A 17,549-nucleotide genomic window follows, 5' to 3' on the forward strand; every position below is an offset into this window, starting at 1 on the left:
TTTTTTTATTCCAAATCCACAAAATAACCCACATTTTGGAAATTATCCATATCATACACCACCTTACCCATATCAATATCAGCAATTTTCATCTCAATCAACCAATCCCACCATATCTCATCGAGTTCAAATAGTTGGTAGTGACATGTAATCTAATGATAAAGAGCTTGAATCACCACAAGTTCTCACTTAAGGTGGGTCAGAAACTATTAACCTTGGTGAAGAAATTGGTCCTGTGCCTATTACGAATACACCAAAAACAAGATTCCAACCAAAGGAGGATGAAGTTCTTATTTAATCTTGGCTCAATATTTCAAAGGATTCAATTGTTGGAGTTGATCAAAAAGGAGATTGTTTTTGGAAGAGGATTTGGGAAGCTTACAACAAGCAACACGACGACACCACCAAATGATTCTAATAATGATTTTCAAGAGTTCCTACGTAGAAGACACCATGTTCGCAACAAAGAAATTCATCGACACCTTCAACAAGACTTGATAGAACATATATGGGAACGTTTTGGGCATGAGAATAATCACAACTAAAAATTATTTTAAATGTTTTACTATATTTTCTACTAGTAGTTTATTTTGGCATTTATGAATTTTTTAAATGTATTTTCATATAATTTATTGGTGTTTATTGAATATGTTTTTATTTAATCGAATTTATTTGTTTAATATAAATATTTATATATTAATGTAAAATTTGAAATATATTATGAGATTAGTAGGATCCATTGTAGAATTTTAGATGAGTGGTATGGATATTTAGAAATTGTAGTAGAGTTGCTTAATTAATTGGGAAGTGTGAAATAATATATTATACTAATGGGCCCATCTATACCACCAAATTAAGTGGCATGGATGCCGATGCTCTCACGGTCCTTCCCTTACACATTACTCTAAATGACCAAGCAAAAGTTGCATGCATGAAAAGAGGAAAAGCTTTACTTGAAGTAGACACAACTTGTGCACTATGATTAAAGGGAAAATATTCAGCTGCTACACAGCCACAATACACTGCCATACACTCCTCATATAAAAAGAAAAATCCCTCACCATTTCTAGCTCACGTTTTCATTTTCTTATTTTCTCAGTTTTCATACAGCTTTCACTCTCTCTAATTCTCATTCTCCTCTCTCACCTTCATTTCTCAACTTCAACCACCATTAACGGTTTCTCTAACCGTTTCACCATCATCATCACCTCTCTCAACCACCTGTAATCGTCTCAACCTTCATCAAACTTCATCACCATATACTCCATCAAAGCATCACTTTGTCACCTTTATCCTCACATCATCATCAATAAGCAGTCCTTCATCTCTCTTATCTGAAAACCAAATTTGTTTCTTAATGTCAAGGATTTAGTGAAGGCCTAAGTTTAATTCTCAGGAGATTGATAGGGTTTGAGGCTCAGCATCAAGAATCAAGGAAGTAGCTGGTAGAGGTTTCTTAAAGCTTTGATCGAAGAATCATTCAGGTAAGTGTTTCCAATCTTTCTCAGCATGATAGTTGAACGTGTTAGGGCATGATGCATCTGGCTGTGCTCCTTCCACCGGGAGGTTGGGTGAGTAGCACCAAATGTTGAGGTGGTTGTATGTTGCATTTTCCTAATTGCAGGTCTGAAACTTTATGCTCATGATGTAAACGTGTTTGTTTATGGATTTGAATGTTGTATTCGCATTCAGTGTGTGAAAACAGATTTATTCATAGATGTAGTGGTGTTTTAGTGAGATCTTGGAGTTTAGGGTTTGGACGTTAGTCTCGGTTATGGCTTCTTACTCTTTCATTGTCTTTCATCTCTATGAGTAACCAAACGATCAAGTTAGTCTTAAGTAGCTTGAAATTTCAGGTTAGGCCTGAAAATTCTAGTAACAAACAATCGATGTCGTATCGGATGTTATGACATCCACTACTGAACAAATTATTACTTTTAGCAGTAAGTAAATAAAACAGTAAAGAACAAGGGGAATTGTTTACCCAGTTCGGTGTACAACAACACCTACTCTGGGGGCTACCAAGCCAAGGAGAAAATCCACTATAAGTAGTAGTAATTCAGAGCTAATTAACTAGTTTACACTCCTCACTTAAGACCTACCCAATGCAATCTCAATCTACTTCTAGACCTGAGTTCCTACTCACTCCTCCTCAATCACAGCAGTGATATCAAAATCAAGTAAAAGTAAAATCAGACTGAAGACACACTTTAAAAAAATCTTGATATTGCTTAAAAGCTTCAATCAAGAGACACATTACTCGTGCTTAAATGCTTATAGTGACACAATAAATTATAACTCAAACACCCTATTCCAATACAATCATCAAAGTGACAATTGCTTGAATTACAAGAAAACACTAAGACACAAACACACGTGAAAACTCATTTCACAAAACACATAATTCTTCACTTAAAAATCTCTGCCTCTGCAAGTTGGATTAGCAATCTTCTTATAGGCAGATCCTGGGCCTTGGGCCTAAAGTATATAAATTAGGGTTAACCAAGTTAACCTAATTTCCACAGTCTTAGGGTGCTATAATATAGGCCATAGGCTTGGTCTTTTATTGGTATACAATCAACACTGAACGGATAGTTTCCTAAAATATAGCCTGAGATAAATAAGGAAACATAACAGAAATATAACAGCTCATTCTTTCCAGATACTGATGTCACAATATTCAGCATGACATCCAGTAAAACTCTGTATTATCTAAGCACACAAATCCTGCAGTACATTACACAAGCATGTCATGACATTAGTTAAGACATCTAAACACAGACATATGTTTTACCATAAAATGCAGCCAATCACAAACATCTACAAACTCCCCTTTGACAAATTTTTGGCTAAAACAACCTGTCACCATATCAGAGATCACATGCAGCAAAAAAATCATACAACTTCATCATGCAGGATAGCTAATACATTACCATTCATCTACCAATCATAACACACATCTACACTACCACACATCTACAAATCATAACACACGGCTACACTACCACACATCTACCAACTATTAGCTACAATACCACATCAGATGGAACTTCAGAACTTTAGAAATAGCTAGATATCCATACAACTTAATCAGAAAAAGTTGTTCACACATCTGTTCTGGGGTGACATTATCACTCCCCCTTTTTGGCCATAAAAGTTGCCAAAGCAACTAGATATCCATATTAAGTACAGACTAGATCAAAATTCAACAAAAATATTAAAAATCATCGTTAAAAAGACCAAAAATACTCTAGTCATCAGACTCAGAGCCACTGAAGCTATCATCATCAACTTCTTCATCTGTGCCATCATCTGGACTGGCATTGCCTTCACTTTCCTCATCTGACCCATCCTCCTCTTCACTACCAACCCCATCCTGTTCAACCTTTTCATCCTCTTTCTAAGACATATCACCATCAGCAAGATCATCATTTTCATTCATCTCCAAGGAGCTGATTAGATTTTCAAGAGTCAGCTTCCTTGTTTCCAATTCCTTGCACATTTAACTGAACATTGCTATTACTTCAGCTTTGCTTGTCTTTGAGGTTCCCTTGGATGTCTCCGCAGAAGTCATAACAATGTCTAGAATATGGGTTCCTTGAAACAGCTTGTAGTGAAAGGACAAGGTACTTTCTCTCTTGCAGATAGAGACATTTTCATTTAAAATGTTAAGGTACTGATTCAAAATGATACCTGATATAATAGATGGGAAGACAATAGGACCTTTCACACTAAAACTCCCTGCATGTTTCATTGTCTGATCAAAGATGTAAGTACCATTGTCAAACCTTGTCTTGGTTCCAACAACATATATAAACTTTCCCAAGACAGTAACAACAATTGACTTGTGGTTTGTGGGCACCCGGTTAGCAGCTCCAATCTTGTGTAGCATGACATACTTTATGCTGAGCTTGCTTGCATAAAGTTTTCCCTTCAGAGGCCAGCTTTTCACCTGCTTAGCAATGATTACCTCACATACTTTATTGTCAGACACCTCCAGCTAAGGTTGAGCTTCATCAGATCTTCCCAGATAGTTGTTTATAATAGTTGAGGAGAATGTGACACACTTTCCACTCACATACACTTTTCTAAAATCTTTTGACTTTTTATCAGCACAGTCTTCTGATAGATTCACAATAAACTCCTTCACCAGCATCTCATAACACTTAGAGAAATGAGTTACAGTCTTCATTAACCCAGCTTCATTAATCAGGTCCATGATCTCCTTACACTCAAGGGCATTCTGAGCCAACTCCCTCTCCAAAGACAACCTCTTCTGGTACACATACTTCCACCTGTTGACACTAGAAGGATAGTTAAAAGAGACATTATCAATAGGTACCTCAAGCACACTAGCATCAAGCTTGCTAGTTGTTGGCTTTTTCTTCATAGGAATGTCTTGGACATTGTCATTGAAATTCTGGAATCAGATACGTGATGTCGAAAAGGATGTCACGACATTACCTATCTGAACAATTCTATAATAATGAACAAGAAATAAAACAAATAACACAAGTGATTTGTTAACCCAGTTCGGTGCAAATACACCTACGTCTGGGGGCTACCAAGCCAGGGAGGAAGTCCACTATAAGTAGTATCAATTCAGAGTAATACACATCAAGACTACACCTTTCACTTAATATCTACCCAATGCAACTTCAATCTAAGCTACTTAGATCAGAGATCCTACTCGCTCCCCCTCAATCACAGCAGTGATGAATAACACTCAACAAATATGAAAAGAAGACACACTTCAAGGACACAACTTGATCTTGCTTAAAAGCTTCAATCAAGTACAATGGTACTCTTGCTTAAAAGCTTCAAGTACCTCTTACAACACAAACAAAACCACCTAGACCAAGACAACCATCACGATGATTGTTTGGCTCACAAGAAAACTAGAACTTCAAAAACCCTAATCACCAAACAACTTCTATCTCTCAAAAACTATTTTAGGGCAGCAGCTTCTTCAGTAATATATAGAGTCTTCAAAACGCAGCAGCTGGGCCTTGGAGCCAAATTATTCTTTAACCTAATTAAACTAATTTCCACAATTCAAGGAGCCAAAGATAATAGCAATCAAGTACGTTCTTGAAAAGTCCAATCAGATCATAATCTAATATTTCCAAGTAAGGCTTAGTCCAATATTTCCAAATAAAGCGCATATCGTAACAGATCACACCTACAGAATTAGTAACAGAATAATATGTAGCACCTACGGATGTCATGACATCGGCCTTGACATCAGGTAAAGGCCTGCACAAATAAAGGCTTAAATACATGTCATGACATCAGTTTTGACATGATAAAATCACAATGAGTTTTACCAAAAATTACAGCCAATCAACAACATCTACAAACTCCCCCTTTGGCTAATTTTTGGATAAAACAAGAATAAATGCAACCATATAATATCAGAGCACAAGCAGCAGATCACAACACCAAGAATACAGAAAAATAAATTCTGTAGCAGAGGTAAACAACAACCAGCTTGTTTAATCACTAGAGAAACCAGAAAACAGCTATTTAATCATCTGTTACATAATACCAATATCCATAGTCAAATAGACCATACAACACCAAAAAAACACATCATTTAATCCCCCTTTTTAGCCATAAAAGGAGCCAAACCACACAAGAGTACAAAAAAACAACACTAAGTCAATCACCAGAGAAACAACATAAGAGAAGTAGGACTAATTGTCAGATTCATCAGTTTCTTCAGCACTAGAGCCACCAATCTCTTCACCAGCATCACTACTCTCAGTCTCTTCAGCACCTTCACTATCCTTAGCCTCTTCATCATCACCACTATCAGCACCATTATCTTCATCATCACCACTACCAGCACCTTCACTTCCACCAGCATGGTCATCATCTGCAGACTGCTCAAGACTCTGAATGAGCTTTTCAAGCTTCATCTTCCTATTGTCCAACTCTTTACAAGTCTCTTTCAGCTCAGTAATAAGGGAGGGTTTGGGGACAGATTTGCTGGTTTGTGATGTCCCAGCAGATGTCATGTCATCTGATCTTTGGAGCAACTTATGGTGGAAGGACAAGGCACTCTCCCTCTTGCACACAGAGTCTTTAGCTTTCAGAATCCCAGGGTACTGATTAAGAATAATCCCACATATCAGGGAAGGAAAAGCAATGGGCATCTTTGTAGCAGAGGTACCAACATGCTTCATAATTTGATCAAATATGTAAGTTCCATAATCAAACTTAGTCTTGGTTCCCACAGCATATATGAATCTTCCCAGGCCAACTGCAATGGTAGATGTATGATTGGTAGGCACCCAGTTAGCAGCACCAATTTTGTGTAGCAATGCATACCTGACATTAAGAGAACTAGCAGACAGTTTACTCTTTATGGGCCACTTCTTAACCTCATTATCAGTCACTTCAAGCTCAAGTTGAGCCTCATCATTCCTACCTAGATAGAGGTTAACAACAGTTGGGGAGAATTCTATACACTTTCTTCTAACATACACCTTATGAAAATCCTCAGCTTTCCCATCAGCACAATCTTGAGATAAATTGACTATAAACTCCTTCACAAGCATTTCATAGCATTTAGAAAAATGGGTAACAGTTTTAAGCAAACCTGCAGATTTGATGAGCTTCATGATTTCTTGACATTCAAGAGCATCATTTGCAAGTTCTCTTTCCAAAGCCAATCTTCGCTGAAAAACATACTTCCATTGCATAGCATTTGAAGCATAGTGCAGATAGATGTTGTTCAAGGGAATATCAGGAACAGTAGTGGAGGCTTTGGTGACAGCATGCCTTTTCTTTGAAGGGATGTCAGGGACATCACTTAAGACATTGTCTTCAGGGACAGAAGCACTTCTTTCTTTCCTCTTCTTCACAGCAACCTTGCTCCCAGTTTTTGAAGGTTCAGTAAGGGCCTTCTTGATCTTTTCTTTGGTAACCTTCGTTTGAGGAGTAGCTTTAGGTTTGGAAGGAGGTTGATCACAAACCTGTTTTCCCTTTCGAGTCTTGACTCTATGAGAGATGCTAGATATGAGCTCATCATCAGCAATGTCAATAGGATCAGCCAGACTATCCAGATCCACCACATCATTCACAGTAGGGCCTTCTTTAAGAGTTTCTTTAGAAGGAGTAGCAGGGACCTCTTCAGCTTTCTCCGTTTCAAGAATCTCAACATCTTTAGTTCCAGATGTTTCAACATCTTTAGCTTCAGATGTCTCAACATCTTTAGCACCAGAGATATCAACATTGTTATCTTCAGACGTCTCAACATCAACCTGATCTTTGATAGCATCATCTTGATTGTCTCTGCTGTTCTCAGAGGCCGGAGCTTGGGCTAAAGGAACAGATATTCCTTCTACCTTATGTCCTTCATTCAAGATTCTTGTGACAAGACCTGCGATCGCATTGTGAACATATGCCGAGCCCTCTTTACCCTGAGCAGAAAAGGTTTCTGGAACAGACCCACCAGTCGATTTTCTTGCATGCATCTTTCTTGGAAGACTACGAACAGGATCGGTAGCTTGAACAGTGTTCAATGGCACAACATTCAACACAACATCTTGATCACTCACCACATTTGGTGCCCTAGACCCTGATGCTGTTTCAGAGGGAGGAGACGATTTCTTTGAGGGAGAACTCTGAGACATGTTGAGAGAAAATGGAATGATGGAGAGAGGTTTGTGTATGCAGCGAATCAGAGAGGTAACGTGAATGCCGAAAATAGGTTTTGTGGGAATGGGAACCGTTTGGAGAAAGTGTAAAAGAGGGGGAAAATACACTTTAATATGTAATGATAACAAATATTTCGAGAGAAGGATTCTGTTGGCCCCACACCCGGTTAATTGCTATAATTCTTCACAAAGACAAATGCCTAGCTTACTTCTTAGATTTTCAAATTGAATTGCATCCAAGGCTTTTGTGAAAATATCAGCCAGCTGAAGATTAGTAGCAACATGTTCCAAGGCAATTATTTTATCCTCAACAAGATCTCTAATGTAGTGGTGTCTAATATCAATGTGCTTGGTCCTGCTATGCTGAATAGAATTCTTTGAAATGTTAATGGCACTTAGGTTGTCACAATATAATGTCATGACATCTTGTGTGACATTGTATTCTGTTAACATTTGTTTCATCCAAACAAGCTGAGAACATCTACTTCCTGCTGCAATGTATTCTGCCTCTGCAGTGGATAAAGATACACAATTTTGTTTCTTGCTGAACCATGAAATAAGATTATTCCCCAAGAAGAAACATCCTCCTGAAGTAATTTTTCTGTCATCAGCACTTCCAGCCCAATCTGCATCACAATATCCAGTGAGAATAGGTTCACACCCATGAGAGTAGAGCATTCCATACTCACAAGTACCATTCACATATTTCAGGATCCTCTTGACTTGGTTTATGTGACTGACCTTGGGATCTGCTTGATACCTAGCACACACCCCAACAGCAAAGGCAATATCAGGTCTACTGGTTGTAAGATACAACAGGCTTCCTATCATGCTTCTATATAAACTTTGATCAACACTAGTTCCCTTTTCATCTTTGGACAGTTTTAAATGAGTAGGTGCTGGTGTTCTTTTGTGAGTAGCGTTTTCCATTCCAAACTTTTTGACAATGTTTTTAGCATACTTGCTCTGAGAGAGAAAGATTGAGTCTTCCATCTGTTTAACTTGTAGCCCAAGGAAATAAGTTAATTCTCCAACTAGACTCATTTCAAATTCTGATTGCATCTGATCAACAAAGTGTCTAGTCATCTTGTCTGACATCCCACCAAACACAATATCATCCACATAGATTTGAGCAATCAGGATCTTTCCTCCTTCATCTTTAACAAAAAGAGTTTTATTTATCCCTCCTTTCCTGTACCCATTATTAGTAAGAAACTCAGTTAGTCTCTCATACCAAGCTCTAGGGGCTTGTTTCAGGCCATAAAGAGCTTTTCTTAGTTTGTACACATGGTCAGGATGGTTTGGATCAGCAAAACCTTTAGGTTGTTCCACATAAACTTCCTCACTCAAGTATCCATTCAAGAAAGCACTCTTCACATCCATCTGGTATAGTTTGAATTTTAGAATACAAGCAACTCCTAGCAGTAATCTAATTGACTCAAGTTTAGCTACAGGAGCAAAGGTTTCATCAAAGTCAATCCCTTCAACTTGAGTGTATCCTTGAGCAACTAGCCTTGCTTTGTTTCTGATAATAGTTCCCAGTTCATCTGACTTGTTCTTGTAAACCCATTTTGTTCCAATGACATTAGTACCTTTAGGTCTTGGTACCAGCTCCCATACTTCATTCCTTTCAAACTGGCCTAGTTCTTCTTGCATAGCATTAATCCAGAACTCATCTGTCAATGCTTCCTTAACATTCTTAGGTTCAATTTTTGACACAAAACAAGAATTTGAAACTAGTTCTCTTGACCTTGTAGTAACTCCACTGTTGAGATTTCCTATAATAAGTTCACTAGGATGGTCTTTTTGAACCCTTATAGATGGACCTTTGTTAGGAGGTTCAGCTTCAGACTCTGTGATAGTAGGACTGCAGTCATCTTCTTTAGTAGATCCTTCAGCTGTAAATTCCCAGAATGTTCCGACATCTTCTGTGACATCTGCTTGATTGTGGACATCATCAACCACAACATTTATGGATTCCATTATTACTCTGGTTCTTGAGTTGAACACTCTATAGGCTCTACTGTTTGTAGAGTAGCCCAGAAAAATCCCTTCATCACTCTTGGAATCCATCTTCCTTCTGTGATCTCTATCAGCAAGAATGTAACACTTACTACCAAACACATGGAAGTATTTGACAGTGGGTTTTCTTCCCTTCCAGATCTCATATAGGGTGGTAGAGGTTCCTTTTCTTAAGGTAACTCTATTATGAACATAGCAAGCAGTATTCATGGCTTCAGCCCAGAAGTAGATAGGAAGTTTCTTAGCATGAATCATAGCTCTGGCTGATTCTTGAATAGTTCTATTTTTTCTTTCAACAACCCCATTTTGCTGTGGAGTAATAGGGGATGAAAATTCATGATGTATTCCTTCAGAGGAGCAGAAATCAGCAAATTTTTGATTCTCAAATTCCTTTCCATGATCACTTCTAATTCTCACAACACCATTTTCTTTTTCCCTTTGAATTCTATGACACAGATCTTTGAAAACATCAAACACATCTGACTTTTCTCTGATGAAGTTTATCCAAGTGTATCTGGAGTAGTCATCCACAACCACATAAGCATATTTCGTTCCTCCGAGACTCTCCATTTGCATTGGTCCCATCAAGTCCATATGAAGCAGTTCTAGAACTCTGGAAGTGGTCAGATGTCTAACCTTTGGATGTGACATCCTGGTTTGTTTTCCTACCTGACATTCACCGCATATTCTTCCTTCATCAATTTGTAGCTTAGGAATTCCTCTCACAGCTTCCAAAGAGACAATCCTTTTCATACCTCTTAGATGAAGATGGCCAAGTTTTTGGTGCCACAACTTTGCTTCTTCTTCTTTAGAGCATACAGTTGAGTAGCTGGATTCATGAGACACCCACAAGTAGCAGTTATCTTTGGATCTGACTCCCCTCATTACTACTTCCTTTTCTTCATTAGTAACCACACACTCAGTTTTAGTGAAGTTAACTTGGTATCCTTGGTCACAGAGTTGACTGATGCTTATGAGATTAGCAGTCAGGCCCTTGACCAACAAAACACCCTCTAGATTTGGAACTCCTGAACAGTCAAGTTTTCCAACTCCTTTGATTTCTCCTTTATCTCCATCACCAAAGGTTACATAGCTAGTAGAGTGATTTTTGATATCAACAAGCAGATTCTTGATTCCAGTCATGTGTCTGGAACATCCACTGTCAAAATACCAATCTTCTTTGGCTGATACTCTAAGAGATGTATGAGCTATTAAAGCCATATTTTTGGGTATCCATTGTTGCTTCTGGATGGGCATGATCTGCTTAGGTCTGTAGTATGGAGCTTGATCTGGGTATCCATATAATCTGAAGCAAAAGGGCTTAATGTGTCCAAATCTTCCACAGTAATGGCATCTCCATCTTTGAAATTTTCTCTTCATTTTACTTTTGTCTTGATGTTGAGTCGCATGTTTTGACATCGGGTTCAACATCTCAGTTTCAGGTTTAGCCCTATTACCATCTTGGGAATGTTTCTTTGTACCAACAAAACCTATACCAGACATATCTCCTGAACTCTTTCCAATCTGCAGAATCTCCTCCAACATATCCGAGCCACTGTTCAACATTTTTACAGATTTTGACATCTGATCAAGTTTGGATTGTAGCATGATAATTTCACTATTTAGTTCAGATATTGTTTTACTAAGTCCTTTGTTATCAGCCTCCAACTGAACTATGTATTTCTTCTGCTTTTCACCTTGTTGACAGACTTCAGCACTTCTGATACACAGCTTCCTATAGGAGGCTGCCAGTTCTTCAAAGGTTAGCTCATCTTCACTAGAGTCTTCATCAGAATTACAAACACCAGTAAGGGCTGTGACATGTTTGGCTGATTCTTCTTCAAAGTCACTCTCAGAATCTTCATCAGACCAGGAGACTGACAGTCCTTTCTTTTGTTTCTTGAGATAAGTAGGACATTCAGCTCTAATATGTCCATACCCTTCACATCCATGGCATTGAATTCCTTTGCTGTGATTGTACTTTTCTTCTGGTTTAGCTCTTCTGCCAGAGTCATAAGATCTACTAGTGTCAGATGAGATGTTCTTGACATTAGGTCTTGGCTTCTGATCCATTCTTCTCATAGCTATAGATTCAGATAGATTTTCTTCTCTACTTTCCTCTGCTTCTTCTTGAGAGTTGGACACAAAAGCTATGCTTTTGTTCTTCTTTTCAGAATTGTCACTGATCCCCATCTCAAAGGTTTGAAGAGATCCAATTAACTCTTCTACCTTCATTTTGCTGATATCCTGTGCCTCTTCTATAGCTGTAACTTTCATATCAAATCTCTTAGGCAGGGATCTAAGGATTTTTCTCACCAGCTTTTCATCAGACATTTTTTCTCCCAAAGCTCCTGAGGTATTAGCAATATCAAGGATATTCATGTGAAAATCCTGAATTCTTTCATCATCTTTCATCCTTAGATGTTCAAACTTTGTAGTTAGCAGCTGAAGTCTTGACATCTTCACTTTGGAAGTACCTTCATGAGTGGTCTTTAGGGTATCCCAGACATCTTTGGCTAGTTCACAATGGTGTACTAGTCTGAATATATTCCTGTCAATTCCATTGAATAAAGCATTTAAAGCTTTAGAGTTGCCAAGCGCCAATGCCTCCTCATCTTTGTCCCATTCTTCCTCCGGTTTAAGAGTTTTCTTGCCATCTTTATCAGTAGTGACAGGATGTTCCCATCCTTTGTTTACAGCTCTCCATGCTTTACTGTCCACGGATTTCAGAAAAGCCACAATGCGAGGCTTCCAATAATCATAATTGGAACCATCCAGAATGGGTGGTCTAATCACAAATCCACCACCTTCCTTGTCCATAGTACCAGCAAATACTGTCCCTAGATCTCACCCAGTAAACCAAACAGGCAGGGTGCCTGCTCTGATGCCAATTGAAATTCTGGAATCAGATACGTGATGTCGAAAAGGATGTCACGACATTACCTATCTGAACAATTCTATAATAATGAACAAGAAATAAAACAAATAACACAAGTGATTTGTTAACCCAGTTCGGTGCAAATACACCTACGTCTGGGGGCTACCAAGCCAGGGAGGAAGTCCACTATAAGTAGTATCAATTCAGAGTAATACATATCAAGACTACACCTTTCACTTAATATCTACCCAATGCAACTTCAATCTAAGCTACTTAGATCAGAGATCCTACTCGCTCCCCCTCAATCACAGCAGTGATGAATAACACTCAACAAATATGAAAAGAAGACACACTTCAAGGACACAACTTGATCTTGCTTAAAAGCTTCAATCAAGTATAATGGTACTCTTGCTTAAAAGCTTCAAGTACCTCTTACAACACAAACAAAAGCACCTAGACAAAGACAACCATCACGATGATTGTTTGGCTCACAAGAAAACTAGAACTTCAAAAACCCTAATCACCAAACAACTTCTATCTCTCAAAAACTATTTTAGGGCAGCAGCTTCTTCAGTAATATATAGAGTCTTCAAAACGCAGCAGCTGGGCCTTGGATCCAAATTAGTCTTTAACCTAATTAAACTAATTTCCACAATTCAAGGAGCCAAAGATAATAGCAATCAAGTACGTTCTTGAAAAGTCCAATCAGATCATAATCTAATATTTCCAAGTAAGGCTTAGTCCAATATTTCCAAATAAAGCGCATATCGTAACAGATCACACCTACAGAATTAGTAACAGAATAATATGTAGCACCTACGGATGTCATGACATCGGCCTTGACATCAGGTCAAGGCCTGCACAAATAAAGGCTTCAATACATGTCATGACATCAGTTTTGACATGATAAAATCACAATGAGTTTTACCAAAAATTACAGCCAATCAACAACATCTACAGTCATACCCCAAAATTTGCCCATTATATTTCAAGATATGTTGGCTCAAGTAGTCTCCTCAGACTCCTACACATCTCCATACTCAAGAAGTTCCTCAAGGGTTGAGTGCATAAACCTTCTCCTAAGCAACAAGCCCACAACTATGGTTTTGTTTCTCTCAAGACAAAATCAAGTCCTAATGCCTCAAGTGGTCTTCATGGCTTCTCATATGCCTCAAAGAATCCTCACACCAAGTTTCAAGCTCGGATTCACAAGATTGCCCAAACAAAAGCTCTAATGGTCAACTAGTTTGAACTGAAAGTCAACTATGGTCAACCTATAGTCAAAACTCTTTATTTTTTGGTCAACATCAACATTTTGAGGTGATATTCATCATGTGAGAAATGGTTGATCATAATTCCTCAAGAAAAGCTCAAAGATCATCAAAAGACCAAGTTTCTAAATTAGGGTTTTTAAGGAGAAAGTCAACTGAACTTTGACCAGACATAACTCTCACATAGTTCATCAGAAATTGTCCAACCAAAGCTCATTTTCAACGAAATTCAATTCTCTAAAACTTTGATGTTAGGACCAAGCTCAATAAATGCATCATTTGAGAGATATGAGCCAAAACGTTACAGGTCCTTCTAGAAGTTCACAAAAAGCTGTTTTTTGTCAAGGGCAATATCATCAGGATAAAATCTCCAAATGCAAAAAAGGTACCAAAGTGGTTTGTAGAGGACGTCTTGGGCTTTCAAAAAATCCTAGAAAATTTCCATACCATAAAAATCGAGAGAGATACGCTTGGTACAATTTGGTCGATTTTCAAGAAAAAGACAAAACCCTAATTGGCAAATCCCCAACTTTTGAGTAATGGGCTTATGTTTTGAGTTTCTCACGTGATACTAAGCCCAAAAGGGGTCCATTAGTCAAATATAATTGTTTTTGTGATATTTTTTTATTTATATTTGAGAATTTCTTTGTAGACCCCCTATGGGGAGAACCTCTAACGAAAATCCAAAAATACTCCTACTTCGGAAATGCATTTCCGAAGTAATTTTTTTCCAGATTTTCCCAGAATTCGGAAATGCATCTCCGAAAATATCAAATGAGGGGGGGGGGGGGGGGGGTGTTTGGAAATGCATTTCCGAAAACACCTTTTTCACATTTTTGGGTGTTTTCGAAGATACATCTCCGAAATATGCAGAAATTGTTTTTTTGTTTTTCTAAACAACGTTTAGTGCCGTATTTTTAATTAAACGAAAAACGCTTACAGTAAACAGTGTTTCATATAAATAAAATATAACTCGAATAAAATAAGCGACATATTAGCATAAAATACTAATATTATATATATAACTAATAGTGTACGAAAGTGTACGTAGATGTCAAGAAATACAAGTCGAATACAATAAAGTCAAAGAAAAATAAACCGGAACTCCCCTACTGAGTATGCCTAACCTATCTCCCTGGGACCTCCTTAGCCTCGTATATTCCGCCGCACCGCCCACGTCACTGACCATCCTCTCCATGACGTGCGACTGCCTCTGGACCGCCATGCTCAATGATACCTCGCTCCAATCCGTCCCACCCAAGCATCTCTATCCGCTGGCATATCGGCAGGAGATCAGTGGCATGGTCATACTCAGCCTGCTGGTTCTCCAGGATCTCCTCGTGTGCTTGCCTAGGAGCTCCGGGTGCGTCAGGTTTCAGTAGAGGATGTGACACGCGATAAAACCATGTCACGTATCCATCCACATAATGCCACTCATGGGTGGCCTGCATACGCCGATACTCCTCCGGGACCAAATGATTCGCCCTTTCCTAAAATATAGCAGTGGGCTCCACTCGGGTAACTATGTCGGGAGCAACCTCAAAGGGTGACCTCGATATCAGCTGCACACACCCAAGCTGCCTCATGCACCGCTCAGGCAGATACCTCACCATGATGTTGGCCCCGCATGACAACCAGCCAGAGTATAACGCGATGCGCTCGAACGGGACAACATCACTGTAGTCGGTGAACGGCGTCCAACGGATGTCATCGTGGGTTGTGCTATCAAGGTACATGCGATATGGTAGCACTGCGTTGTTCCCCCTTTGGAGAACGTATCGGGCGGCCCTGGGCAAGTCGTCGGTGTACGCAGAATCAACGGCGAAGCCGTGGATGCGTGGGAAGTAGGAGATGATCCAGCTCTGAGACACAAATACAATAATATGTTAAAAATAAATATGAACTATAAATAAATATGTAACAATTAAAAGGAAACGTACCGTCAAGAGTGTAGCAGATCCAGTCAACTGCCTGGTCCTTTAGTTGGAGGCTTCATTCAGCTTATGGTATAGGTATACCAGAATAGTTGGCCCCTAGTTCAACTGGTAAATGGTAGTCAGGTCCATGAAGTAGCGAAGATAAGCCACGTCGATGTAGGTTGCACTCTTATCCACAAAGAGTGCAGTGTCTACCAAGAACATAAACCAGCGCCGGAAAGCGCAGGCACGATGACACTCCGTAAAAAGCTCGTCCCCCTCCTGCTCGGACTCGGCCGCCGCCATCAAGTGATTCTCATACAGCTCTCTCAAGATGGAGAACTGGATATAGGCCCCACTCGTCGCCCTACACTCATAGTCAGCCATGTTTGGGTCCATACCCAAATAGTCAACCATCCACTCGATCTCCTCGACCCTCCGTATCCAGGAATGGTGCAGCAGTCTCCCTCTGATCGGCAAGTGGAGCAAACAATGAACATCGTGCAAGGTGATCGTCAACTTCCCAACTGGTAAGTGGAAAGAAGACGTCTCTCTATGCCACCGTTTCACGAAAGCCCCCTGCATGCCGTGGCTGATAGTGGTATACCCGGTCATGCACAACCCACCGAGCTCGGAAGCAGTCACCACGTTATTAAACCATTGCGCCTCTGGTTTAAACAGATCAAAAACCTTTCGCGCGTGGTTCACCATTTTTAGCGCCGCCCTTTCCTGTTACAACAAAAACAAAAACAAAAAAGATTGTTAATTAGACCGTGAAGAAAATGTGAAATAAAAAATGGTTAAATAATAAAGTCGGTTAAATTAAAAAAAATACCTCTCCCTCCCAGACACGTCGAGCGACGTGCTCGTGGTAGGAAATCAGCACGGAAGTGTCCCTAAGACCCCCCGTGAAGCCATCCTTTTCCTCCTCTTCCTCTTCCCCGTGCGGAGGGTCAACATCAGGTATCTCCTCATCCTCCTGGTATCTCACCTCCTCCTCCTCCCGTACCTCCTCCTGGCGGGAAGAAGACATCCGAGCCAGCCGACTCCTCGATCCAGATGAGGAACCAGCCTCATCCATCTAGACGGGTACTCGTACTCTACCCCGTCCCTGCGTCGATGCCAGCTGCGCCGCCCGCTCGTGTCTAGCTGACGTCGTCTGCGTCTCTCTGCCTTGTCTAACTCGTTGCCTGCCATTTTCCTGAAAAATTGAAATCCATAAGAATGCGAAACAATCAAAAATAAAAAAAAATATTTCTGGTTAAATTCGGAAGTACATTTCCGAAACTGGTTTGGGAGGTGTTTTCAGAAATGTACTTCTGAAACCCCATTCGACCTCCATTGTTGCAGAACCTTTCTCCTTTGCCCTAACTATACTCAATGACACATAATAACTTAAATATACTACAATGTACTAATTTCTAACACCCTTAATGTCAATTTCAATCCTAAATTTCATGTTTTGAAAACTTACAGATTTGAGGTGTTGTTGAAGGTGCTTTAGAAGTGGTATTTGAATGTTGGAGAGCAATAGAATGTTGTTTTCAAGTAGCCTTTGTAGTGTGCTTCTGCAAATGCTTGAGAAATCCAGAAAATTTGAAGTTTAGGGTAAAATGAAAATGGGGTGGGGGGGGGGGGGGGGGGGAGGGGGAGGCTGTTTTGTTTAAATAGCCAAAAGCGCATTTTTTTCGAAAATGCATTTTTGAAATGGTGTTTTCGGAAATGTATTTCTGAAATCATTTTTTTAGGTAAAAAAAAAGGTGTTTCGGAAATGTATTTCCAAAATAAAGAGACATTT

At 39.4% G+C, this 17,549-nt stretch overlaps 2 protein-coding genes across 2 annotated transcripts; both read right to left on the reverse strand.

The window, feature by feature from the left end:
- Positions 1-3,250: 3,250 nt before the first annotated feature.
- LOC131604282 (uncharacterized) lies at positions 3,251-4,390 on the reverse strand. The gene is made up of 3 exons (XM_058876733.1): positions 4,079-4,390; positions 3,524-3,952; positions 3,251-3,400 (listed from the first exon to the last, which is right to left on the reverse strand). Exons 1-3 carry the CDS (start codon positions 4,388-4,390, stop codon positions 3,251-3,253), a joined length of 891 nt encoding a protein of 296 aa, XP_058732716.1.
- A 1,306-nt stretch (positions 4,391-5,696) lies between these two features.
- On the reverse strand, positions 5,697-7,640 carry LOC131604283 (uncharacterized). The gene has a single exon (XM_058876734.1). The coding sequence runs from the start codon at positions 7,638-7,640 to the stop codon at positions 5,697-5,699; it is 1,944 nt and encodes a 647-aa protein (XP_058732717.1).
- Between the last annotated feature and the right edge of the window lie 9,909 nt (positions 7,641-17,549).

The sequence above is a fragment of the Vicia villosa genome, linkage group LG5, assembly GCF_029867415.1.
Source record: "Vicia villosa cultivar HV-30 ecotype Madison, WI linkage group LG5, Vvil1.0, whole genome shotgun sequence".
Taxonomy (NCBI): domain Eukaryota; kingdom Viridiplantae; phylum Streptophyta; class Magnoliopsida; order Fabales; family Fabaceae; genus Vicia; species Vicia villosa.

Coding starts and splice junctions, on each gene's coding strand:
- LOC131604282 (XM_058876733.1), bottom strand. CDS start 4,390: ATGAAGAAAAAGCCAACAACTAGCAAGCTTGATGCTAGTGTGCTTGAG. Junction 3,953..4,078: donor AAGATTTTAGAAAAGTGTAT/GTGAGTGGAAAG, acceptor ATTGCTAAGCAG/GTGAAAAGCTGGCCTCTGAA. Junction 3,401..3,523: donor CAAAGACAAGCAAAGCTGAA/GTAATAGCAATG, acceptor GATATGTCTTAG/AAAGAGGATGAAAAGGTTGA.
- LOC131604283 (XM_058876734.1), bottom strand. CDS start 7,640: ATGTCTCAGAGTTCTCCCTCAAAGAAATCGTCTCCTCCCTCTGAAACA.